General features: G+C 36.4%; 2 protein-coding genes across 5 annotated transcripts in view; one reads left to right on the plus strand and one right to left on the minus strand.

Moving 5' to 3' along the window:
- The window catches only part of LOC107093626 (vasoactive intestinal polypeptide receptor 2-like), an 84756-nt gene extending 71018 nt beyond the window's left edge, over nucleotides 1–13738 (minus strand). Inside the window, exon 1 of the mRNA XM_015388807.1 lies at nucleotides 13509–13738. Coding sequence (XP_015244293.1) covers nucleotides 13509–13559 — 51 coding nt within the window. The 5' untranslated portion in view covers nucleotides 13560–13738. The remainder of the gene's footprint in view (nucleotides 1–13508) is intronic.
- A 5264-nt stretch (nucleotides 13739–19002) lies between these two features.
- LOC107093631 (extended synaptotagmin-2-like) overlaps nucleotides 19003–27556 on the plus strand; it is a 63633-nt gene continuing 55079 nt past the window's right edge. For all 4 annotated transcript variants that reach the window (XM_015388808.1, XM_015388809.1, XM_015388810.1 and 1 more), the window contains exons 1-2: nucleotides 19003–19156; nucleotides 22980–23370. In XM_015388808.1, coding sequence (XP_015244294.1) covers nucleotides 22987–23370 — 384 coding nt within the window. In that variant the 5' untranslated portion in view covers nucleotides 19003–19156; nucleotides 22980–22986. The remainder of the gene's footprint in view (nucleotides 19157–22979; nucleotides 23371–27556) is intronic.

The following is a 27556-nucleotide window of genomic DNA, read 5'->3' on the forward strand; positions in this document are numbered from 1 at the left end:
CTCTGTCTTTTAAACACTTTCTCCCATTAGTTTTTCTTCATTAAAATATCTAGTTCAAGTGCTAGTTCTAGACCCTTGTTATTTATGGTCATCATGACTCGTTGAATTGGGGCTCCACTGATAATGGCTTTTTATATTTGTTATGCATGTGTCAATTCTGAGTGGACCTACTCAGACTTGTTGAAACTGAAAATTCAGAATTTCCAACCTTAGGCGAGATCAAGTTAAAGTTGAGAATTTAAGTCTGACTTTAAGAGGTTAAACCTGCTTTGTGAAACGGACCCCTTCAGCATATATAGTGATGCTGCTTATTTTTCAAAGACTTTGTTGGTGATTTTTGTCAATATGAGCTCAAAGGTCCTCAGGTGAGGCTAAGCTTTGCTAGCTTTCAAATGATCATCAAAGATCAGGCCGTAAGGTCAGGTGACAGGATTGACAAAATAGGCTCTTAAAAGCAGCAACATTTTTGGAAGGCTAATGAGCTAAAAACTGGGTTTGGTGTAGATAAACTGTTGGAATCATCAACAGAAAATGAGAATAAAACAAAGGAAAGCAATTAAATGTTATAGTGACATGATCTTAGAAGGGCAATGTAAGCAAGAAAATGTATATACTGCCGAAGAGAAAAGCAGCCATCTAGGATTGAGAAACTGTGTATGATGCATTATTCCAACTTTCTTAGGCATTCCAGCTGAAAAGTCAGAAAATCCAACTCCCATGTGCACCAGTAACTCTTTCCAGCCACAGACACCTTGCCTTGGATAAACATCCAGTGTCTTATCATTTTGATCTGTAGGTTATGACCTTGCTTCTGCCCTCTGTGTTTTTTTCTGCCTCTCTCCTGCCAGACTCGCTTTATCGCTGCTCCGTTCACCCCATGCCTGATTAACAACTGTAGCTACCTGTCTCTGTTTTCCTGACCTTTCCCTGCCTTCTCACCGTATCTTGGACCATCAGGCAGGATTTGTCATTGCATAAACAGTGCAGTGAAACCAACCAGGAAATTCCCAATGCGACACTTAAGGTTTAGGCTTTAGAAGTCGAGCGGTTGATTCATCATCCAAGAGGTAACAGACAATCTGTTTGATGGTTGACTCGCGTGTCATTTCCTGTGTCGGTAACCTGTTGTTTTCCTATTTCCGTTGCTCCTGAATATCTGTATGATCAGTATGTGGATCTCCCTGGTTCAAGATCTTTAACAACACAGTATAGTACATATATAAAATGTTGACTCAGATATTTTGATCTCTCCTTCTTATATAAAGTGCAAAAATCCTTCTATTCATGCTCTGTGAGAGTCTATCCAAAGAACCTTAAGTGTCAATGCTGCATCCAACATAAAAAAGGGCAATTGTATTTGTAGAGCAGATCCCTGAAGCATGTTGACAGTTTTTATCAGCCTCTCTGTTTGAAGCCTGTTAGGAGACAGAGCTGACACAGTGTTGCCTGATTGTTCAGATAGTCCAGATTTCTTATCTCACAGCAGCCAGAGGCACACATGATTCAGATACTGTGAATGTTTGGAAAATTTAAACTGATACGAAGTCTTTATCCTCCTCAGTATGTAGCAGTCTTTTTACATCGGATATTTTCTTTTATTTAAGTCCGGTCAGAGTTCAGTGGTAGCGGCTGTTGGAGTGACGACTGCTGCTGGTTTCTTCCTCCAGCTGGTCTTTCAGGGAAATGGGCCGACCACTCGGACCCTCAGGCTTGAGCTGCCCTAAATCTAAAGCATATAAAAAAATGGACATTCACAGAAATGACTGCTGACCTCTGACAGGGCCCCACAGGGAGACCCCACCCTGACTTCACCATCTGCTGCAGGCCTGCAAGGTTACTCAGAGGATTCACCCATAAGCATCATCACTGCAAAATTCATTGTTCCTGCTCTTAGGTCTGTTTCACCGACCAAAGCATAAAGTGAAACAGGATAATGTGTCATTTTAATATAAAATAAAGGCGTTAATGTCAAAAACAGTTAAAGATTCTCTGCTTTCTGAGAATTTGAGCAGCACTATGAATGATTCCTCTTACGTGCAATACAGTGTCTTCTCTACGGAAATCTTGGTGGAGCTGTGTGTAGATCAGCCAGTTGGCATCACAGCAGTTTGTCACTGATACAGTAGATTTCTATAGGAGAGAGAGTAGCTGCAGCCTTTACATCTCAACCCCCACTGTGAATCACAAGTGACTCGGCTAGTCGAGCCCCACAGTCATCGCCCAACCCATTAGCCCACTTTGATTAGCTTCAACATATATACACAGCACAGACCTTGGATGATAAGAGTTTAAATCGGACCTTTGGTTGTTAATAAGAATGCAAGAAATTGCTTTTTTTGATTTTTTTTTTGTTTTTTATTCAAATAAGTTTTATTTATTTGACCTGGTCATGTTTTTTTAAACAAGTCTAATAGTCTTTTAGATGGATTCCCCTTCATTATGCGGTTATTAATGTGGAAAAAAGGGAAAAAACATAATACTCTGTTGCCTTTAGAAGGAAAAACTAAATACCAAGCAAGAAATTCTACTATATGTGTCAGAGAGTAAAAATGTTACAGTAAACCAGTATTAAATGTCCTCTGTGGTGCTAGATATCGACCAGAGCCCCTGCTAGCAGCGTGTTCTCTCAGCGGAACAGAGGACGTTTTCTGTGACTGTACTGGGTCAGATCCACACTTCCTTCACGTCTACAGAGAAGAATGTTAATACACCGATGTTCCGGAAGAGATGTCAGCGCCTGAGTCCCTGCTGTCTTCTGTTGCTCTGAGGATCTAGATAAAAACAGCACATGTAGATCCCAGGATTGTTATCTCTTATTGAAGAAATCCCATCGGTGTCACATATGTGTTTTAATTACGACACATTGACAGTTCTGGGACACCAATGTTTCCTTTTTTTGTTAAATTCTTTCACAAATGTCACTTTCTACAGCTTATTAATGTCCCTTGCACCTTATAACAACCATGAATTGATTTTATATCTCAGCTGAAATCAATCCTTTTCAAGAAAGTAATTTAAATTGATTTTTAGTCACTTAATATCTATCAAATTCTGTTAAGAGTTAATTGAAATAAATGTCAGCATCAGTTTAGCAGACTTGGATGCAATTTAAAATCTAAAGGTGATGACTTCATTCTGCAGCTTATCCTTGGTCTGAAGGAAATACTGTTGTAAAAACTATTCATGCAATGCAAGGAAATCCCAGTATCAAAATGATTATACTGTGTTGGGTTTGCATCTTCTTCCTGTGCATACATGTGTTCTCTGATTGTTAGGTGAATTGGACTCTTGTTCCTTTTAGTGAGTGTGCTTAGTGTGGCGTGCCCAGTCTGTCTCTGTGTGGTGATCTGATTGAATGGTGACCTGCCCAGGGTGGAACACCACCTCTCACCCAATGTCTGCTGCTGATATGCTTTTGTCCCAGACATAAAATGGATGGAGACATTGAATAAAAATAGTCTTTTCCTTGAGAAAATATTAAAATTGTCTGTAAAACATTGCCAATTGCAAATCAAAAGAAGAAGAAGAGTATGGACTTGGTTCTCACCAAGTATTGTCCTGACAAGAACACAAGAAATTATGGACTCGTTACCAGGAGCACGCAGAATACATCTATGTCAACTGGAACAGGAGCATCCTTGTGACCTCACCACATTCAAAGCTAGTCTCTTCAGATAATAATAAATTATTCCTTTTTTCATCTAGTAGGAGAAATAATGATTAACACAGTCAGATAAACATGAATCAAATGAACGTTTTGCCAAATAAAGCAGAAAAAAAAACCTCCATCAGAGCCAGCGGCCCGTCACACACTGCTATGCCAGGAGAGGGCTGCTGTAGACGGACTGCAGTTAGCCTTAGAGGTCCACTGGTTGCTGTGGTCCTCTCAACATCAGAACCTTTTTAAAATTACACACTAAATCAGTAAATGGGCCATATAGTGAAGCTTAAAAGTATAATGTTCTCGCCTCAAATTATCTTAAAACAGTGCTAGGGCTGAGGCTGATGATGTTTCGCAAACACATGAATGCCCCATGTTTGTACTAGTGTTGCGCCGATGCCACTTTTTGGCCCCGATACCGATACCTGGCTGTGCAGTATCGGCCGATACCGATACCATAATAATGTAAAATAATTGCCATCATGGCTTTGTCAAGCTGCTGCCTACCTTTGTGAAGCAGAAAAAAATCTAATACAAAGTGAATCCAGTAGAACTTTTTATTGCCTACCAGGAGTGGGTGACAACAGTTGAATAAAGTTATGGCTCTCAAAATGGTATCGGTGCCCTATTTGTTGGTAATCGCTGATACCAATACCACCATTTTAGGGCAGTATCGGGGGCCCGTCCGATACTGGTATCGGTATCGGTGCAACACTAGTTTGTACCCAAGTAGTTCTTCTATATTCTGTGGTATATTGTCTGGAATATAGGCAAAAAATAAACGTTTATTATAAAATACTTTTGAATATCTATGTTAGTGCAAAGTCAATGTTAAAAATAAATAGCGATGTCACCAAATTGCACAGCTTCTGCTATTTTAGGTCCTGTCACTTGATTTGTGACTGCGACCCCCTGAACCCTTTAACGCTTAAATCTAAATTATATATACAGTGAGGAAAATAAGTATTTGAACATCAAGCTAATTTGCAAGTTCTCCCAAGTAAAAAAATAAGGAGGGGTTTGAAATTGTCATTGTAGGTGCATGTCTACAGTGACAGACATAATCTAAAAGAAATAAAATAAAAATCCAGAAATCGCAATTTATGTTCTTTTAGTTATTTATTTTTATGATACAGTGGCAAATAAGCATTTGAACACCTGAGAAAAAACATGTTAATATTTGGTACAGTAGCCTTTGTTTGCAATTAAGAGGTCAAAGGTTTCCTATAGTTTTTCACCAGGTTTGCACACACTGCAGGAGGGATTTTGGCCCACTCCTCCACACAGATCTTCTCTAGATCAGTCAGTTTTCTGGGCTGTCGTTGAGAAACACAGAGTCTGAGCTCCCTCAAAAGATTCTCTATTGGGTTTAGGTCTGGAGACTGATTTGGCAATGGCAGACCTATGATATGCTTCTTCTGGAGCCAATCCTTGGTTATCCTGGCTGTGTGCTTCAGGTCATTGTCATGTTTGAGGACCCAGCCTTGACCCATCTTCAATGCTCTAGCTGAGGGAAGGAGGTTGTTTCCCAAAATCCCCCATTACATGGCCCTGAAGAGGGTCTAATCCCCATGTTCCAATAGGGCATTTCAGTCTACTTAACCCTTTTTATCAAGAAACACTGGAAAAGCAGGTTTTTTTTCCATGCACCAGTAGAAGACCAATTGTTAAGCTTGACTTAAGCCTTTCTGAAGATTTCCAGGGTTCATAATTCTTCACCATTTTCATCTGGCTTTTAAATGCCTGTGTTAGTATCAAGGTGCTATTTTATTGTATCTGTTATACTATTGGTTGTGCTGTTCTTTTACATCTCTTTGCAGGTGATGAAGCAGACTGAAGATGTTTTATCGTTATCTCCTTTTTATCTCCTCTTTCATCTTTTCTCCTTTTTTTCTGTTTTTTCTTTCCTGTTTTACTTACATTGCAGTGTCCATATAATCTGTAAAACTCCCTGCATGTATTATAAATCAAGCGGAACACTATAGCGAAAGCCATACTGCTCATCTTGTGAAAGTAAAATCTGTTGGGCTCTTTTTGGCGTCAAGACAATAATTCTTATTGCCACATTGCCAGATAGGACACTGTTAACAACAACAACAACAAAAAATGCCTGTCTGTAATCGGGTTAATCAGGAAATCTGCGAGGGATTTGATATGTTGTTGAAATTCTTTAGATTACCCCCTAAAGTTAAAAGAAAACCTTAGTATAAAAAAAATGTTGTTAATTATGGTAATTCTTTGATATAATAGTTTATAAACATAGTTGGTTTCTGCTTAACTGTTTCTGGTGATGAACATAATCTGTTATTGTAAAAAAAACTGTCAGTATGACACAAATTATGTCTGCCCTTCGGGATGTGCTATGGAGAAAACACTGACATCTGTGCAGAGTCCTTCCTTCATTATGTCCTCCCTTTGCTGTGAGCTCAACACAGCTGCCTTCCTCTGAGATGCTCTGAGAGGCCTTCAACGCTTCCAGTTTGTGTTGGTTTATTCAGCTGTGGTTGGATTAACATCACTGAAGTTATTCAGTTTTATCCAAAATTTCACTAAGAGTCCCTGATTCTTTTTTTCCTTTGCTCTTGGGTTGGCAGTAAAATTAAGCTGTTTATCCCAGCTGTCAAAAGTACTTAACAAACAAGAAGTCAATTATTTGTATTAAACACAGATTTTTGCAGCCCTTCGACTTAAACAGTTATTAATCATTTTTGTTATTTTAGGGATTTAAGAGAAAATAATACAAAAAATTGTTGGTAAAATATTTTTGTAAATGAGTTCAGTTTAGTACTTTAAAGATAAAAGCTCTGCTGAACACAGCCTATACTGTTGTGTAGAATAAGACTCATCTCTTAATTTATCTATTGTTAAAGCTAAGAACCTGCTTGCATCTGGTGGGCCAAAGTCTGCAGATCACTGGTGTAGAATAACATAAATGACAGAGTTATTCCTCTTATAGCAGGATCTGTCTCCATTATCCAAACTTTGGGCTTTTCTCCCAAACATACGTGTGACAGTGCGCCGGACTAATCCAAACAGTTTTTTAATCAACTTTGCAAGGACTAAATCACTTGTGTATAGAATAGCAGGGAAGCATGTAGGGGAAATTGTAAAGGAAAAGTCTTTTAAGTGTACATGCAGATCATGAAGGTTAGCACTGGTGAAAATATAAAAGCAACAGTTTTAATGAGGATTGCCATAGAAACAAAAGCTGAGGGCGGCTGCTGGATCCTATTTCTGGTCCAAGATCCGTTGATGTTAGGAAAAAAAAAATCTGACTCAAATTGCAGGTTAATTTCAACATGAATAAAGAATCTGATTTTACTGTAAAACCTGCAAAGGCAAAGTTAAAAAAAAAAAGGTTATTTCAGTATTAATTATGAAAAACATTTAGCATAGGTGGTGCATTTACAATTAAAAGCACATAAAAATATTAAACCTCCATACATTATCCGGCATAGTTACCGTTTATGGTGTGAATAAGCATTTTGGTGCTTTTTGCTTCAAGCTTTACAGAATAATTTGCTGGAAATTGTGCAAATTGTTTGTTGTAACAAATTTATGTGTTTTTAGCCGCCCTGCTCACAGAAACCTGCAATTTTTCTTTTGTGCCCACAGATTGGCTTTAGTGCTTAGATCCAAAATGTTTGTTTTCTTTAAGTTTCTTTGTAATAAACTAATCCTTTTCCAGTTGGAAGAGATTTGTGTGCCAACATCCAGTTCATAATCAGCAGATAACTCCAAATCCTACATTACGTCATCCAATGGAAGTAGAAAGGACTTTAAGGTGTTATCTTAAGATACACCCATCTTTGCTACTAGTTAAAGATGTAGTAGAGGATGGTCTTTTTCTGAGTGGATCTTCAAAATAAGTGGTCCTCCTAATTGTCAATCATTCTGGTGATATGTTTACGTAAGGCCATCCTACATGCTCATCCCCATTTTTTACTGACATAGTGGAAGAATTGCAAATCCTCTTTGCAATTTTTCAAAATAGCAGCTTTTAAACAGAGCGTACAGGAGGAGAAATGGACCCACATTTGATAGGCATTCCCACTTGGGAGTGGGTACAGGGTTGTGCATGTGCATTTTTTATTTTACATTGGAGAGGGTGGTTCTTTTCAAAAATTAGTGAAAATTCTCTACTATACTTTTAACTTAGCTTTGTGAATTTACCAATAAGAAGTCCACAAAACCAGGAACTTATTATCTAGGGATCCAAGATTATTGAAAGGTTCATAGCATGTACATTTATGACTTTGAAGAACATATTAAAATGATAATCTGTTTATCTAATTATTCTAGAATTTGAGAAACGAAAATTATTTTTGTAATCCTAATTTCTAAACAAACAGCAATAATTTAGGCAGATTTATTCTCAGACATTAAAAATATTGATCTCTGTGAAAGCATGTGGTTTTTTACTTGTACTTTAAGATTAGAACAGCTGGCAAAACAATATTATGTTTAATTTAACATCTTTATATAATACATATTTCATATTCATATTTTTGTAAAATTGTTGCTAATTTCCTAGATTGTGTAAGTGTATTTAGAATAGCATCTAAAATTGTTTACTTGGTTAAAAAAACAAAACAAAAAGAAAACAAGGAAATGTTAAACAACGGCAAAAAAAATATATGTAAATAAATCATATATTTGACTTTCTTTCCGAGTTATAAAGTCCTTAGCCAGATCCACCTTTAGAGTTTTAAACAGACTGGTGACATTTTCAGACAGTTTCAGTTTTAAAATCCTATTAAAAAAACAAACAGAGCAAAAAACAGTGACTTTTAAGAGTTTTATCTAAGAAAATATATGACATTTGGGGCTGATCCAATAAAATAGCAATAAAGAACAGGCTGTTGAAAGAAAGCAAATCATCAGTTTTCCAGGTACTGATCTGACAGGTGAACAAATCTCATCTTTTCTCATATGGCATCAGAAGACATTAGACTACTAAGGCCCAAGAAGTAGAGCCCAGGCTCTCTCTTCTGGAATTCCTTCTCTAATTGCTGTGGAATGAAGACATTTATTTAAAATATCTCAAAGTTAATATCTGAGGTATGTACTGCAGTAGTTTTATGGCAAAATCTGTCACTCTGAGAGAAAGCCTGCACCTTCCTCATCTTATCTTATCTTTACTTCCAATCTGTGATCTAGAAACTTTATTTTCCTTACAGATTTATTTTTAATTTCCAGAATTTGTAAAACTGAAATGGAGTGGAGGAGGAATCCTAGGAAGTTACACAGGAAAAGAATCAGTCTGTTCGATGTCACACAGAGGAAGTTATGTGTATCAGACACAGTGTATGTCAACATGCATTTATGGCTGTGTATAATTACTTTAAATCTTCAGATCTCAAAATGTTCAGCATTTACTGAGTGAGATTGAAACATCCTGTGGCAAACTGAGCATTTTTAACTCTTTTAGGTGCAGACTAAATGTGGAATCCTTCCTCCTTAGATACCAAAGCTTGTATTTGCTGTTGTCCTTTTATCACCATGATCAGTTCTACACTGGGACTAGGACCCACCGTAGAACACATCCTTGCCTCTGATATTGTTCCTGTGCTAAAGAGATTGTACTAAATATATCTCTTATATGTTCTGGCAGAGAAAATACCACTGATTGGTCCAATTGATTGTTTAATAGATTTTTTTTGTTTTTTTTACCATAATGGTTTATCCTAAGCAGGGATTTAAAACAATCACAGTGGCTCTTTGGTTGCAGTGGCTCACTAATTCCCAATCATTGTGCAAATTCTTAGACATTGGGCATGGCAATCACAAAACTGGCTTGAATCAGAGGAAACCAGATGTTCGCTTGGCTTTTGTAAAAATATTCCCACACTTATCTAAGAATCTTTGGATGCATTTCCATCAGCTTTTTATAATGCACATTTTAAAATATTGCATCAGAAAAGCTTGAGGGAAACGACAACATTTGAAAAACCTCCTTCAAATTGGCAAAAAAACGTTGTATGCTCGCTTGAGGGTACTTTTGGATCAGCTCTGACGTCGAAAACTTTTACCTCACATGAATGATCAGTTGTTTCTGCTGTCCATGTTTTCCCAAATGTTCCTATTATTCACTTATACATGGCCAGAAGCAACATTGCCATTAATACCTGACATGGTAACATATGAACAACTTTTCCAACAGCAACACATTCTTCAAAACTTTCCTCCACTACTGATCTGTAATCAGTGCTAGATAGCAGCTTCCACCTCCTGATTATTAAAGCCAAGCGTGTCGGCGTAATGTGAACGATGTCCGATGACATAACGCTTTGCAGTGCTTGATAAATTCCCTTTAAATCAAATGAAACTACCAGAAATGTTCTCTTCCTTTTTATGGATCGTTTAAAAGTTAGCTTAAAATCTGCATTTCCATTGGATGGAAACGGCTTTTTGCCTAGAGGTGCTTAAAAACATCAGCGCTCATACTACAGGTGGTACAAGTGCTGGCCAACAGAAATGACAAACTAAGGTGTTTCCCTGGATCTGTGCCCTTGAAATGTGGTGGGGAACTGCCAATATTCACCATGTTATTCTTATTATTTTTGTTAGGCCTTGTTTTGTATGCCTTAATTTGAAAGTATTCTAAATGGAAATGTGATTAAGGGAGACGATGAAGAGATGCAGCAAAAGGTCAACAGGCTAAAACTTCCACCCATTTCTCCTGTGTACAGGACTGAGCCTGTGTTTTGCACTTTACCCCTGTGCAACTGTGTAATATGTCCTTCATCATATTATTGGCATAACTTTAATTATCTGAAGGTAGAGGAAAGGAAGTCTAAACTGGACCAGTTATTCTGTCTCACTTGCTGTCTCTTTTATTTTTAAAGCTGAAAGTTATCCAGAAAATGCTGGTGAAGGTTCTCAGTCATCCAGAAATACTTTAATAATCCCAGAGGGAAATTACTACTCCAGGTCAAAGTCATTCCAAATAAGTAAAAAAAAAAACAAAAAAAACAATCTAACTGACTTTATTTCCAAGTTTGAAGATTTTTCCCTTCCCATCCAGGAAGCTTTTTTCAATTCAAAATGTAAAAATTAGCATCGAGTTTGAAGCTTTATAGAGTGGCCCAAAACAAAGCCTTACAAATTAAACCACAAAAAACGGGTCCACCTCTTAGGAATGGGGGGTCGTTTGGGTTCTTTGTTAATATGCAAACTAAGGGGTTAACAAAGAACCCAAATGACTCCTCATTTAGGACAAACACCACATCTGTGAATCAACCAGTTTGTTTGAAGGACTCGCATTGGTCGATACGTCGATAGACCATCATGGGACTCTACCTGTTTGGAACTGAAGACAAAAACTGATATCTGAGCATATCTGTGATAATAAGCCTCCTTCATCTGAAACCACAGATCATCAGTGTTTAATGCCAGGAGATCAGAGCATGAAAGCATCACTTCCTCTCTTTCTAATCTAGTTAATCACAGGTTGTGGAATCAATGAAGATCTACATTTTGACCACACTGGTTCACACTTGAAGAACAACACTTTACCTAAAAAATGTATATGTGATTTTAGTTGAAATGTTACAAGAGTTGCTGCCTGTAGTGTCTAGTAGATGTTTGCTGTTTTATTTTCGTCATGCTGAAAAAGTCGTGGATTTATGTGAAGAGAAAATACATCAGACCAAATTCCACTTACTGTGCATTGTATCGGGTGCAGTTTGAAACTAAGGGAGTAATAGTGCTTAAACTCTGAGTTAAAAGCCAACGGCTTAACTTAAAACTACTAAATGATTGCGTTTGATCTTTGTACCCTTAAGCATAATAAAAAATGAATCCAGATTAGTCACTAATTGAATGAAATAATATTTCAGCAAGTCAGAAGATGAACCTCAGATTGGTTTTTGCTTCAGCTGCCATTCCTGTCTGCATTGGAGGTGGCAGCATGCATGGCTTTACGCGGTTAAAAACACATTTGTTTGGGGTGACAAGCACATTTTACACCCTAGCTTGCATTTAAAGCGACGACCCCGGAAGGCAGATACAGAGACTGCTTCCACTGTTTGTCCTGTGAGGCGAATAAGCACTGAGAAAGGCCTGATAATTTATGACAGACAAAAGGAAAAAAAAAACAATAAAACTGCAGTAATAGCTGGAGGAGGCCTTGGTCATGAACAGTCAAACACTATGAGGTTAATTCTACAAATAAGCTTCATTAATCAACACTCAGACACTTCTGCTCCAGCAGTTAAAAATCACCAGTGCCTGCTGTAATTGAAAAAGATGCAATTAGTTTTCATAGTTTTTCAGCAGCTTAGCATTTTATGATTAGATTGTAAGCTAGAAAAAAAAATACTTTCCTAATCAGCTTTGCTTTAAAAATGAGAGGACTGAGTGTCTATCACTGTTTCAGAAAGAAAATTTCCTGCAAAATTAATACAAATATGTTGTTGTATTTTCATTTGGGTTGAATTGCTGCACAAAGATCTTCTTAAACCTAAAACTATTTACTTTAATCAATATGATATTATTCCTTAAATTTAAAAGTGCTTAATTAGTAGACTACAGGGTGCCATTTTTGAAAAACTACTCTTAGTCAAGCTGTCCTATGTTTTTATTCCAAATGGTAAAAATCTGACTCACTAAGGTTTAAGAAAATTTGTTTATATTTTGGTTTTACCTAAAATGGTCTCAGTGTTTTTTAACTGTTAGACTCATAGTCTGTTAGTATTGAAGTTCAAATCTTTCACATGGATTATTTTGAAGACTTAGATGGAGGAAGTTTTATATTTCAAATGAAAAGTTGATATAAGCAAAAAGACTGAAAGAGTAAAAACTAATCTTTGCCACTTGTTGTTGGTAAGATGATGACTGCTTGTAGAGGCTCCCAAATAAGATTTTCTTTCACTAATTTTGTCAAACCTCTTGATGCAGTAGTGTTACTAAGAAAACAGGTTTAATCGTCTCAGCTTTTATATTATTTGGCACCTTTGTCTCATAAAACTGGCTATTTAATGTGTGAAAACCTCTTTTCCAAATATAGTATTGAAGATCATTTTAAAACCATCCATGGCTAAAAGACAGCTTGTGAAAGGAAACCCCACTCCAAAGCTTTGAGGAAGTTTTCTTTTCATTTAAAGGAAACCAGATTTGAGATTTGTGCCTGAATGAAAAGACAAAAAATCCAACTAATTTTTAAAATTACTTTAATTGCGCTGAAGAAAAAAGGTCCATATCCAATTAGAAAACAACATTTTCGTTTATTTTTTATAATTATTTCTATGAAGAAATAATTCTTTATAGTTCGATTCATTTTTTTTAAACCATTAAAGTTTTATTAGATTTTGAATTTTAAATCAGAAATACAAAATTGTGGTTGCATGTCAAATTTAAATATTTACTTAATATACACAAGAATTAACGTTCACGTATTTCCATAACATACAGAACCAAAAGTAAAATATTTATAGTAAAAACTTTTTTTGCCAGAAAGTAACAATATAAACATTTCCTTTGCTGAAACTGATGGATGTTTTTCTTCAGCTAGAATATTGTAAAATGACGAGTAGATTTATGATGTAATAACATTATTACCTCTGACCATTTCCCCATAGACCACTGTTAAAGTATCCCACAATAAGTGAATTATGGATATAAAATAGGTTTTAGTTTTACTCTTTTCTCAAAGCACTTTGAAATAAGTAAAAGGAATATTATAAATCAGAGTAAACATTTTCATAAAACTGTGGCATGTTCTTTATGTCAGTAAATAATGAGGATGAACATCTGTTCATCCTCACTATTTGGCCTCTAAAAGTCTAATATAGCTTCCTAAGTGCATAAAATCTTCCAACATGACCTTTACTGATAGAAGACTCACCTTGAGTGGACACATCCAGAGAGAAAACGTGAGGAGCAGCAAACTTCTCATGATCAGTCCTCAAGTAGACACAAACCAGTCAGCTGTCATAACAAGAAATTCAGGCAAAAGTCACTTCATTTCAGCTCAATTTCAGAGGGTTTCCTTCTAATGAAAAGAGTTGGAATCATTTTTAAACTCTAAAAATGCTGCAGAATAGAGGTGTAAAAGCCCATGAGGTGATGTCCTGTATCCACACTGGTCGCTTCCTCTGAGCTGAGTGAGCAGAGAAATCAGTAACCCACAGCTGACTCCTGCAGTCAAGCTTGCAGCAGTGGGATGCTGCTATTCTCCCTCTGACTTTCAAAATAAAGGCTTTTAGGTCTCAAATCTCAAAATGTTAAAACAACAATATTTAATATGTGTGTCATGCATGAACTTTAAAAAAAAAATCATAATCCAAAAATGAAATTTTACATTATGACTCATATAATATAAATTTTTCAATGAACTGTAGTAGATCCTGGTGGCTGAAAGCAGGAAGTCTTTCCTGTTGTTCACAATGGCTCTGTTCACAATTTGTTGTTTTAAAACAGTGATGAAGAGGATACTCCAGATTGTCCATAATTATCTTGATTTAATGAAAAAGCCCTCTCTGTAAAATCCTTTTCAGAAGTTCAAGTTTTCAGAGCAGAAGAATCCCCCTTTATCAGCTTGTTGCATTAAGTGCTGGGATTCTGTGTTTGTATTGTGTAAAAGTTAAAAACTGTGAACTTCAGGTAAATTTTCCAAAAATCTAAATCTATTACCCACTTAAAATAAAAGATGTACATTTCACACAGATGAGAATTTGAGAGGAGCCACCTGCTACCTTGCTGGACATCAGCTGCCAATGAAGTTACAGTAAGTGAAGCGCAGCAAAACTTCACATGTGCTGCAAAAATTGTGTAATATGTGGAGACCAGAGGTTAATAACCTTTTATGTACAAAAAAATAAAAACCTTTTTCTTTCATTCACAAAAACTAATGCTTGTCTGGAGCAAGTAAACTTATCTAACCCTGCAAAAGAAAAAATAATTTTTTTCCAAGATTCAAATGAGCTGACCTCTGCAAACATGACAACACTGGCCATAGTAATCCGTTTGTCCAGTAATGAAAGACAGGAGGCAAAGGAGCTGGCTGAAGTTCAGGAAGTAGTGGAGTTTGGCGTGTAGCCCATTATTTTATTTTGTAGCTTGAAACCATAATGTTATCATTATTATAAAGCTAGATATTGCAGCCAAAGATTGAAAACTCCTTATTCATTCTTTTAAAGATTTGCTGCTCAACCAGTTTTACAACATTCAACCATGAAGACCTCAGATGTAGTAAAACATTTGTTGTTTTCAATCATCCACTATCTGAGAAGCTTGTTGGTTCCTTTTTTTCAGCACAAAAGTTCACCAAATCCTGCACCCTACCGTAAATAAACAAAAGAGTCCAAAATACTTTTTCTTCTTTGGCTGAAATTGGTAACAACCAACCTGGAGGGACCAGTCCACCTTTTACCATGAGAATTAAGAGCTTAAATGAGTAAAGTATATGTGCTCTGAACGTCTCCAGTGCATCCTGCTGTTTATTGCTCGAAAAAATCTACTCAGACACAAAGATGAGACAATCAATCCTCTGAAAACCACAAACAAACTCAGTGATGAGGATCAGCCTGGCAGAGTCCAACCTGTGTGCTGTGAAATGCTAAAGCATCTCCTGCTTTGGGTATACAAGGATTGGACAGAAAGCACGGGTGCAAACACAACACAACAACCTGCAAAAACCTGTGAGATGCAAACTCCTAAACATGCAAGCAAAAAGAAAAAATAATAATAATGCAAATTTAAAAAAAAGCTACAAAAAAAAAAAGAAAAAATAAATGACCTGCAAAGAGGTAAAAATGTGCAGCAGACAGCAATGTGAGCTGCAAACACACACACACAAAATGCAAACAAGAAATGCTGCAAACAAAACTTAAAATGCTGCGATCATTCCTCTAGTAGTTCGGAGCATTTCTGTTTTTTTTTAAGAGCAAGTTTGCAGCTATTTTTACTATTTGCATCTTTTACTCTCCGTTATCACAGCATTTTGTTTTTGATTGCAGCTGTTTTTTTTGTGGTTGCTCTTTTTTGTGCTTACAGTACATGTTTTTTTAGTTTGTTTCACTGTTTACTAAGGGTCTGCACCTGTGGGCCACCATACAAAGCACAAGTGGACTGGAAAACCATCCACATCTTCAATAACTAATAAAAATGATACCAACCCAGACTTATATGAGCAAAAAAATCCAGAGTTGGCCATACCTGATGTCCAAAACCGATCTTGTATTTACAAAGAAAACCAACTTGTATACTTGGAGGGACACAAGATTAATGAATAGATAATATATCATTTAATACAACAGATTCTCTAGGTTTGTTTTGTTAGTTTCTTTTTCAGATTACAGGATGAGAAAAGCTTTTTTTTCTGTCCTTATATATTTAATTTATAATAACAGATAAACACCATTACCTACACAATGTATCTATGGCATAAAGGTTAAGTGAGACTTAAATATCCTGTTTTTGTAGGAGAAACTTCACCCTTCATCTCTTTAAAGGTCATTTTCAGTGCGAGCTGATAAAATATGCTGTATGATCCCAAACACTTCCAGTCAGAGTGTCTGGAGCTAAAAGAAAACCCAAATATGCCCTTACGGAAACAACCCTCTGCTTCTATATAAATACACTCTGCCTTTGTGAGCACAGTTTCCATCTAGTGCAAGAGGTTCCTGAAAACAGAGTGAGGATGAAGTGGCACAAATTTACACAAAGCCAGATACCATCTTCAGGCCTGCTGCAGGCCCAAACGCCAACACATTGTTGAAATATGTTGGCAGAGGAATGCTAACCAGCTGTCCCATGGCTTCACGTGTTTTATGGCTTGTGTATAAAAATCATTTTAAACATTAAAAATACCCTCCAGATTAGGAAAAGGGACATTAGGTTTTTATTTCTTTGCCTGCCACTTTATTTGTCATCGAACTTTCTGCCTTCTCAATAATAAGAAAGAAGATATTCACTGTTTATTTTAGTATTAAAGAAACCCTGATTAATCCAATATTTTTGTAGAAAATCACACTAAACATCTTTAGACAATTCATTTTATGAGCCTTATTTGTTAAATCAAAATTACCTTTTAAAAATAAAAGCCTCCAAGCAGGGAGCATACATACTTTTATTTAGCCAACATTTCTATACTAATAATGTTTCTTAAAGTGTAATGTTGCTATTTCTAATGTTAAATTGTGTGTTCTGTCAACAAAATAATGAGAAATAAAGACTTAACAGAATTAGTCTTTAATTATTTGTATTTATTGTGTTTAACTTAATAAATTAGGGTACTAAAATAGATTAACTTTCCTAATACAGTGTTGTTGTAAGTGCCTGTATATAAGATATAATAGCCAGCAATGTTTATTTTGCACTATTTAGAAAGTTTGCATCCTATAAAGTATTTCTCTGATTGAGTCTGGCTGTTTGAAGAGATGGAAGCTCCTCCCACTACCGCTCTGCCAGGTAATCTGTGAAAATTAAAAAGAAAATTTGTTTCTGTTGTTTTTTTGATGCCTTAAAAAGTTTTTGAAAGTGTTTTCTTTTTGGATGTGAATGATTAACAACTCAACAAAGGTGAGTTCAGGGACACATGGACTCCATAAAATCTTTTGTATGCTTATTTAAGTCTGAAAACAAAATGGTATGAAAAAAGTTAAATAAAGATAATATGCATTTGCAAAGGATGAAAATATTTGGAAGAAAAAAACCTAAGTAAAGACTAGAGATATCCATGGGTTCGGGGGACACACAAAAAAGAATATTTATAACTCTAAATGTCTAAAGGGGCATCCAGTGACTTGCAGATTAAAAGCAACTCTTCACCAATTTAGACTACAGTTTGTTTTTCAGTTATAAATCATGTTAAATGTTAATATTTGCTTTTTAGTCAGTTAGTATTTTATTTCTTTAGTTATTTTTTGCTTTAAAGTTTGAAACAATATTTACATAAGTGCATGAGTATGAATATTAAAGTTGTGCAATTCCTGTTTATGCCTTTTTAGGTGTACATGTGCAGACATAATTACTCCCTTTTGTCTTGTTATATTTATTACAGATGGTTTTATATTTAATACTACTAACACTTTTTGCAACATACTGATCAAAGTACTTTGCAAAACAAAAAATCATAATCAATAGAATCCTGCTCAAGAAGGGACTAATGAGGTTTCTGTTCCTTTGTGGTTCTCAGTTAAGGTCACAGAAGAGGAAGTAAAATGATTTGCTTAGAATGTTTTTAAAAGAAGTATTTCATAAAGTGATTATCAGTTGTTCAGCTGCGCTTTCAGAGAGATTAGGCCACAGATTATGAGGTTTCAGTGAATAAGCACTTTTCTGACATCTAGTGGAAAAATGATTTCATTACAGTATCTTGACTAACCACTGAGTTTGGCAATGCTTGTATCAGGTAAAAAAATAAACCTCAACCATTATGTGTTTTTTATATTCAAATCAACTTTGACATGATATATAATTGTATAATAAATAAAGAAATAGGATGAATGATCAATAAAGAGCAATATCAGAAGACATTTACAAAAGGTGATTGATGATGTCTAAATAATGTCAAAGTCACAGATTTGTTTTTGTTTGAACACAAATTTTTACTCGGTTCAAATGAAATTCAGTATAAAAAAATAACCTAATTTCAGATTTCAAAATACTATGACCTTTTAAATTTTCTACATCTTTAACGTTTTCCAGGGCAAGGGCCCGCAAACTGATGGCGAGATGGAGTAGGGACCCCTAATTAGATATAGTATGAAATTGTGTTATATCAAACTGGTCCTGTAGTCGCTCTATTGCAAATGGAGTAATGTAACGAAAATAATTTCCCCCTGGGATTATTAAAATATTTCTGATTCTGATTCCTGGTTGATGGGACAGGTGTTGTGAATGAAACGGTGCCCAGCTTGAAAGACCTCCTGTGTGTCTCTGAATGTGTGCATTGATGACTGAAAGACATCTTCTGCCTCCATTTATCTCTTTAATACAGCGTGTTAAATTCATGTTAACGTGTATTTAAAGACATTTCAATTTGTGGGAAAAATGCGGGGGTGAATATAAAAAAGTCTAATCAACCAAAACTTTCACGACCCCCGTGCAGTACCTCTGTGAATCCCTAGGGGTCGCAGACCCCCTGTTGAAGACCTCGGGTCTAGATAAATACATATTTGTGATCTTTTTTCTTTTCTTTTTTTTTACACCTTTGTTAAAAAATAAGCTTAACAATTAGATTTTTATTCAAGGCGTCGGTGAAAACCATCTAATGGGTTCTAACATCTGGACAGTTTTTTCCGCCACAAGATGGCGCCCTAGAGCTTCAGTTTGAAGCTCCCTCCTTCCCCGCGGTGAGCCGTATTCTCGCGATGACAGTTTCCTGCAGATCTGCTGAGACGGACGGCTCTCCTTCACAGACTGGAGGATGAACTGAAGAGAGAAGAGGACTATCTGAGTTTAGCTGGTCGGCATGCAGAGGAAGCAGCCGCTTGCTTGAATTTCCCTTGTTTTTCTTCTGGGTACAGCGAAGGCCTCTGGTGGATACTGGTGAGTGGGTTGTTTGCTCTGCTTTCAGCGCGGAGGAACAAGTAGTTTTCCCCCTTTTTGTTTTTACTGTACGTAACATCGGTGAAGTCCCTTCATACGTGTCACTCTGTGTCGTCACGGAGGACTCCGTCCAAAAACCGCTCAAGTTAAGATACTTTCCACCAAACATCGAATATAAACGCATCAAAAGTGTTTTTTTGAAGAGATTGTAATACAATATTTCATATCCTTTTATTCGGCTTGGATATAACTAAACAAAACAGTAAGCATTAGTCTTAAATATCTGCTTTCATAACGACTTTAACAGTAACAGCAAAAAAAAATTAAATAAAGCGAGACAACTTTAAAAACAAATACTATACCAACAAACAAACAAAAAAAGATAAATATATGTTTTAGACTTAATTTAACAATGGCCACATAGTTTACATGCAAGTACGTGTATTGTTGTTATTATTAATAGGATTTTAATTATGAACTTTTTTTTTAGAAAGCAAAACAGAGAATCTAAGTTGGCCTGAGAAAATATTGTGACTGAACTAACTGAAATGAGCCTTTTGTTTATGTATTTCATATTAGTTCAGGATATTTCAAAAGATATTGGACATTTTAATAGTTTCTTTCTACTTAAAAAAGTTCACTGGCAGTGGCAGTAAATTTTGTTATTATCAAAATAGTCTCCTATGCAGCATTTCGTATCCTGAATTGCTGAGAATATCTACCAGAAAATTTCACAGTAAATATATATGAAGAAGATGAAAACACTGCTTTGTTTTTCAGTTGAAAGACCAGCTGGCTGTTGTAAACACCATAGCAGATCTGACTTAATTATTTGAATTATTTGGTCTGAATGTTGGAGGCGGTTTGACTCCGGTCCTTCCTGTTGGGCTTATTATAAATCTGTAGCATGAAGCAGGGTTACTGGGTTAGCGAGATAACTTAAGGTTTAATTCTGAAGCTGGATTCATTCCTAGCGAGGCTCGTCGCCATGGTAACCTGCTCTGATTGGTAAACCTGCTACAGCAGCCAATCAGCTGCTCTGGAAATAATGACGTACCCTTAGATGAAAGACCCGATTTCCCGAGGGAAAAATAACATAAACAAAACAACATCACAATAAAAGATGATGACCAAAAATCTGATGAAAAAACATTATATCCTTAAAAAAAATCTATAATTTTCTATTTATTTATTTTTTATTTCATACATAGCAACCTTTTAATGTAATTGATTTGTTTTTTGTTGTATAATGTCCTTATACACAGTAAAATGAGTGGTGTTAGAGTAACACTTAATAAGATTAACCCTAAAATTCTGACACCAAGATCAGTGTAAGTTTAACACTACAGGACAGGACTATATGTAACCTGGCTCAGTGTTGAAATTGACTCTTGGCGTTAAAGTACAATTTTATTTATCTCAAGGTGTACAGCCAAAACTTAATAAGAACTTTGAGGAAAAACAACTCTCAATATCCATGTCTTATCAATTTATTAATTTCAGCACATCAACAAAATGCCAATAAAAACTTGGCATAGAAAAAAAAAACATTTGCATTTTTCTCCTTGGGGGAAAAAAGAGGAGGATTTTTCATATTTAGACCATCTTTTAAATCTAGATACAAACCAACCTTTGAAATATGGTCAGATGAAAACATTCCACATACATTTTTATTTATAAGAATAGATTGCAGTTTATAGCTACCAGCTCGTCCTTTTTCTGTACATGTATTAAATAATTTAATACATGTACAGAAAAAGGAAATTAAAAATGTATATATTTATAAAATATATAATATATATTGTAAACACAGTTATTTTAGTAAGGTTTTCTGACTTATTCCAGATGAAATTCTGAGGGGAAAAACGTTAAAATCGATGCACTTACCTTGTTTTTTCTAGCATGGAGAAGCAGATAAATGGTGCAGAGAAAATTTTAGATGTTTGGAGCATGAGGGCGGAGCTTTTCAGAGTAATTTTCACCATAACTCCGAAAGAGTGAACTTTTAAACACTTAATAGATTACACTATCAAGGGTCCTTACTAAACCGATTTCAACTCTTTTCTCTTGAATATTTTTAGCAACACTGCAATACATAAAATGTATGTACTGCAATACATTTTACACTCACTGTTGTTGGAGTGACTCTTGTAGGGTTAACAGATTTTGACACAGACAATTTGACTGTCTGAATTTTACTGTGTACACCCCTGGCATTCACTTCTTTATTGTATAATTGATATTTGAACCTGAATAAAAAGCAATATTAATTTAGAGCGCAAATTGTTAGATCCTTTGGATGATGATGAGAGGTTGAGGGGGGATAAGGGGGGTGTGGCATCCCCCTTCTTAAAAAAATCTTTAAAATCCTCCCCCTACTTAAATCACCACCCCCCCCTCATACCATCCCCTGTGACATTTTATTATTGAATGTGTAAAATTTCTACTATACATGAACAGTAATGGCAATAATATTGCCCTTTGCTGGTGAAGGTGGTCGCAGCCCCACCCCAGGTACAGGAGAGCGAAGGACCTCACCTGTTCAGAAAAGCCAACAAATCCCTTTAACAACCCCCTTTCAGACACTTAGACCGGTCTGGGGCATTGCAGGCTAAAAAAAATAAGTAAAACGACCCCCTTCGGACCCCTTCGTCTGATCAAATTTGCATGTTGGGCTACTCTATAAAACCTCAAACTCAACGCTATTCCTGACATTTTTAATTGAAAAAGCTTCAGTGTTTTTAATTTTCTTTTTTTGGAATATTGCCCTTTCAACATTTGACAGGCTGTGAACTTAAGAGTAGCGTGAGCAAAATAAATAAACTCAAAGAAATGGTCTACCATGACTATGAAGCTGATCCCAGTGAGAAATTTGTTCTCTCCATTTGTCCCTAACCATGTTGCCAGTCCAGGGACGGACTGCAGTTCTACAGTAAGGTGCCTTGGTAAAGGTCAATGACCGGTGTACCTGACATCTAACAGCCATACCATGCATATTGCTTTAGGTTAATAAACTATATTAGTTAGGCTATGTATGCCTCCAAAAAAGATAAAAATTCCCCATCCCCCTTCCTTTTTTATTTTATTTTATTTTTTTTACAACTAGACTACTGGTTGTACTATATGCCAGATCCTGGAACCATGTGTTGGCTGTGTGACCCGCAGCAGTGTGGCCCTCACTGTATCACAGATCCTTTGTATGGCCGTGCAATATTACACAACTGGCAGCTTCATGTACACTGTCGAGGAAGCTGAGCAGCTCGGGAAAAGTGCATGCTGTGGAGCTTTCCATCAAGTTTCCAGTGATGCAGTTTATGAATGAATTCATTATCTTTCCTGCATGGCTACTTCCTGAACACCTTATAAAAGAAGGATTTTATGCCGTCGCAGATGAGTTACACCTGGATTCCTTTGAAATTTCATATTCATTGAATTGCAAAAAAGCATATATACTGTTGTCTGCTATAACAGTATAAATGAGAATGGTAAATGTTACACTGAAGCTGCACTGATGAGGGATTAATGGTAAACTGGCAGGTGAAAATAATATTAAAAATTTCTGACGAAGCTCAGAAATCAGGATGTTTTAACTCAGACTGATCACTTCTTTTATTAATATGATGCAATTGTGGCTTCAGCTTCCATTTGCTTGTAGCTGTTTAGCTTGTTGGCTGCTCCTCCAGCCGCTTTGCACCAGCCCATTCAGAATCTGTCGGCCTCTTTAGTGTGCCAAAGTGCTGTCACCACCCTAGAGGTGCTCCAATGTTGAAGGATGATCTCTGTAACCACTCCTTATAAATCACTGTCAAAAATGTCTTTCCAGTGAGGAAATGAGCAACAGGATGGAAGGAACGGGGGGACCGGGCGACAGGGCGAATGGACCGGTCCCAGTGCCCAGCAGCAACCAAGCGCCGCCACAACTGAGCACCCCCTCATCTAAGGAGGAGCTGGAAGAAGCGCAGCCGTCTTCTCTGACCGACGTCACACAAATGTGGATTCGATTTGCCAAAACTTTTGCCATCATCTTTCCCATCTATGTGCTGGGATATTTTGAGTTCAGCTTTAGCTGGGTTCTGATCGGACTCGCCATGCTTTTTTATTGGAGGAAGAACCATGGCAGTAAGGACTACAGGATAAACCGGGCTTTGGCTTTCCTGGATCAACAGGATAAGGTTGTGAAGCAGAGTCTACCAACAGCTGAGCTGCCACCATGGGTGAGTCCTCATTCTACCAGATACTTCAAACTTCCTGATCAGGTTTAAAATCTCCGTGGTGTCTGGTTGTTTTCTAAGTCTCCTACATATTTTTACTTTTTTATCTCACTCCAGATGGCATCAAGTAATTCTTTATAAATGATAAAAATAGGACCTTTAAGTTCAAGCCCAGGTATGTCCAGTACAACAGAGAGATATAATCAACAGTTTCCTTTTTCAGCAGTTAACATTCCTGCATATTTTAGAACAATACCTGAATCGTACTTTAGGATCTCAGTAATCTCAATTATTTGTTTTGTCTTTTAGCCAATTTAGAACCAAGTGGTTAATGTGAGATTGCTTGTTAAATTTAGGTGAAACCTGAGCCATTTGATCTCTTACTCCTAAATATTTCTTTAATTAGTACAAAAGGTGTTTTTTGACGTTTAAAGCATCATGTGGATGCCTCTTCCGTTTAATTGCCATAAAGCTGTCATTCTCTATCGTCTTCTTTCCCGCCTTATATGCTCTGCTTTCTTTTATTTTCTTTATGATTTTCTCCAATTGTTTCATCAGAGATCAGTCCAGACTGACATCATATGAATTATCTTTGGTGTCCAGGTCTCATCTCATTTTCTATCCCTGCTAAAAACATAGATTCCCACAGTGTGATGCTGCCACCACCATGTTTCATCCTTTTAAGTTAAAATAAACATGTAAGCTAGCTCATGCTTTTGCAGTGTGGAGACGTCTGTATAACATTTTTAAATGTTTAGAGGTATTGTTTAACCTTTTATGGACTACATTATGAAAAAAAATGTTAAAGATCATGATTCTTATGTTATTTTTCCCTCCATGAGAAAAAGCATGTCTCCAGCGTTGCACATGCCCTAATAAAATGTGCCTTAGCCTCCATATGTCCATGACGGTGAGGAGCAAAACATAACCGGCCGTCTGAGTCTTCTGTCAGGATCTTCAATCAGTAACATCCATGGCCTGAGTCTCATTAAAAGAAGAACAAGGATTCACTTGTTAGAAACGTTACTGAAAGCCAGAGAGCTTTGGAAACTGTTAGAGACTCTTTCAAGACTCTTTGTGCCTCATTCTTGTCATGTCTTACCTGCATTCCGATGTACGGTCATCATATTAAAATTGACAAGGAGTAATCAGACAGGACGTGCGCCTTCCCTTCTGAATCTGCCAGTTTTTTTCTCTTTTTGTTTCTGTGTAATAACCAATGGTATGGCCCCACAAGCCAATATTACCAGTTCTTTGCATGCTGAGAATGCAGGAATGTTAATTAGTGTTGGGCGTGTGCATAAATGATCAGCAGTGTTTAGAGGAGTGGAGTTTCTTCTTGAAAGCTGGTTAAAAATATTTTTATTTTTTTTTTATTTGTAGTATATTCTATTAGTATTGACCAGGTGTCTATCTTCTTATATACTGATGCTGTTATATTACCCAGCCATACAATTTTTTGATTAGTTTTATTTTTGAATATGTCTTTCTTTGAATTAATCTGAGGATAAACACACAAAAATACCAATAATGCTTCAGTCTTTGTTATTGCAGTAGAATATGCTGTTGTGTTGCAGCTTAGTTTAGGACACATTGCTTCCCAGGTATCGAAACAATAGATTCTGATGCCTATATTCTGCTGTTATGCTTTAAGTTATCTAAGATTATGGCAGACAACTCCCCCCCACCATCAACACATCCTTTCTCTCAAAGGCCTTGAGAAACGTGATGCTGAGCAATAACAACCATACTGTAGTAGGGGAGTGAAACATCCACTAAAGCATTTCACTAGGTGTGGCTTAAACTGCTGCAAAGTGTTTGATGAAACACAATAGAGTTCAGTGTTTACCTCTTTTATTGGAAAACAAACATGTTTTTGGTTTGACTAACTTAAGGCAAGTCAGCAGTGAACTTTAGCCTTCTGAGACTCTGGGTTTTTGTCACTGTGTCACCATCTTCGCACAAGTTATTTTATCTGCCTAAACTCTGTCACACTGACCTTGGAGATTAGGAGCTGTCTGAGAGTCATCCAGGAATCCTCAGACCACTTCCACACAGAGCTAAAGTCTGCTCAGATCTTTAAGCTAAGACTGTAGTCTTTAATTGGTCTTTCTAGATTGCAAAGCTACACCAAATCAATCAAGATCTGATGTCACATGTTTGTCAAAGCAAATAGGAAAATCTGATCATGTCATTTTTTTTTAGACCTTAAGTAGGTAGTCATTTTAAAATAAATCTCTGAACTGACTGTTGGATATCTTTCTTTTGTGTGATGTTAGTGACTTATAAAACAAAGATGGGATGAATCATTTAATTGAAAGTTTTGACCCAGTTATCCTGGGAAGAGTGTTTTCAGGTAGCAGTTTTCAATAACAACCTTAATTCTGACATTTATTAGCAACACTCTGTGCTATTTGTGTTGGATCTTGTATTGTTTTTTCATGCTTTATTCCTACTAAAGTCTGATGATATTTATTTACTAAAGATTAAAAATAATGCATTTCTTTTAAAAGAAAAACACTTTTTTTGGGGTGGGGAATTTGGGTTCTTTGCCTATACAAATGTTGGAAATGTGACGTCACTCCGTTATATTGGCTAGCCAACATGGCGGATATAGAAAATTAAAGGGATCGAGATATAGCAACAAAAATAATTATGAATTTTCAAAATGGATAACGCAGAGAATCCAGCAGAAGAACGTGTCCTGAGACTGCTCCATATGTTTGAGCCCAACACCCTGTCGGAAGAGAAAATTGTTTAGGATTTACTTTCATTTAGGGGAAACTGAAATATTGTAGCTTTGGTTCAATGCTGTTGAACTAGTTGGATCCAGATATGGTTCTGCTCTAAATGTCTTGAGGCATGTAGACCAGTAGTTTCACACATTATATCATTAAAGACATACTGTATTTTGAACAACATTAAATATTTCGGAAATTTAGGAAACATTAAAATAGTAATTTTACATCCTCTAGATTCAGACATTTTTCTAGCCTGCCTCAAACCCAGTCTGAGTGCTTGACCTGACCAAAAAGGGTGGCTGGGAGGGGGGACAAAACAAAAAAGACTGAAAAAATCAGTGGGTTAATGGAAAAGCTGACAGGATCTGATGATATATTCAGCTGGTGTTCCTCTAAACTCATAGGAATGTCTCATTCCACCACAGAAAGTCTCCGACCTTTTATAATGGATAGGAGGGCCGTGCTAGTTATTGCAAAAAAAATTGTACTTTCAAAATCACTGTTCTCCTTTATTTAGACTCGAGATATCCAGTGTCCTTTGATCATGTAACAGCGGTATTAGGGACTGCTGGTCTCATCACTGCATCATACTCCCCACATTAAAGGATCATTTAGCAATGCGTTCAGTTTCACTCCAATATTAAAAAATTCTAACAGTATATGGATATTAGTTTTATAGTTTAATTAAATACATTCGTTATTTTGGGTGTAAGTTGATTGGGATTTATGCCCAGTCATATTTATTTGCAAAATTGTATTAAAAGTAAATTAAATGCAGTAGATCTAATTAAATAGGCTGAAAATATTAAAGCCAAAATTATTATTTGAATTATTATCTAAAAAAAAACATCATATTTGACTGCGTCTAACAAACTCTACTAATAAGTCTAACCTGAAGTAATCCCTCATGATTTGAAGAGTTGAAACACCAGATTTTCAGAAAAATAAATCACATTTTAGAAGAATGAAAACACTCCTAAAGGTGTTTACACTTTTATCATCCAGGATCAGAAACCAGATTTTCGGTAATGGACACTAACCTGGCAAAAGTTCTGACGTCATAGTGACACGATAACATTAGTGTGTTATATTTTCTTCCTGAGGCGTTAAGGCATGGATGCCAGCCTCCTAAAGGTATGCTTTGGTATGTGACATAGAGATGTTAGCAGGCAATCCTTTTAATTCCCTCCATGGACTGGACTTGTTTGTTCAGCCCTTCTCATAGATTCTTGATAAGACTAAGATTTGGGTACTTTGGGGTGGAGACGAGTCCCCAGACTGGATGTTGGACTCTTCAAAGCCTTCCTGGACCATTTTGTTCAGACAATCCTGCTGAAGCTCAGCCAGTATCTGAGGTTTGATCAAGGAGATCTTAACATTTCCCATCATCCTCTCTTCTACATTAAATATATGCAAATAGATGAACACACGTGACTAAATGCACCGTC

The sequence above is a fragment of the Cyprinodon variegatus genome, unplaced genomic scaffold (assembly GCF_000732505.1).
Source record: "Cyprinodon variegatus isolate N-32 unplaced genomic scaffold, C_variegatus-1.0 Scaffold436, whole genome shotgun sequence".
Lineage (NCBI taxonomy): Eukaryota > Metazoa > Chordata > Actinopteri > Cyprinodontiformes > Cyprinodontidae > Cyprinodon > Cyprinodon variegatus.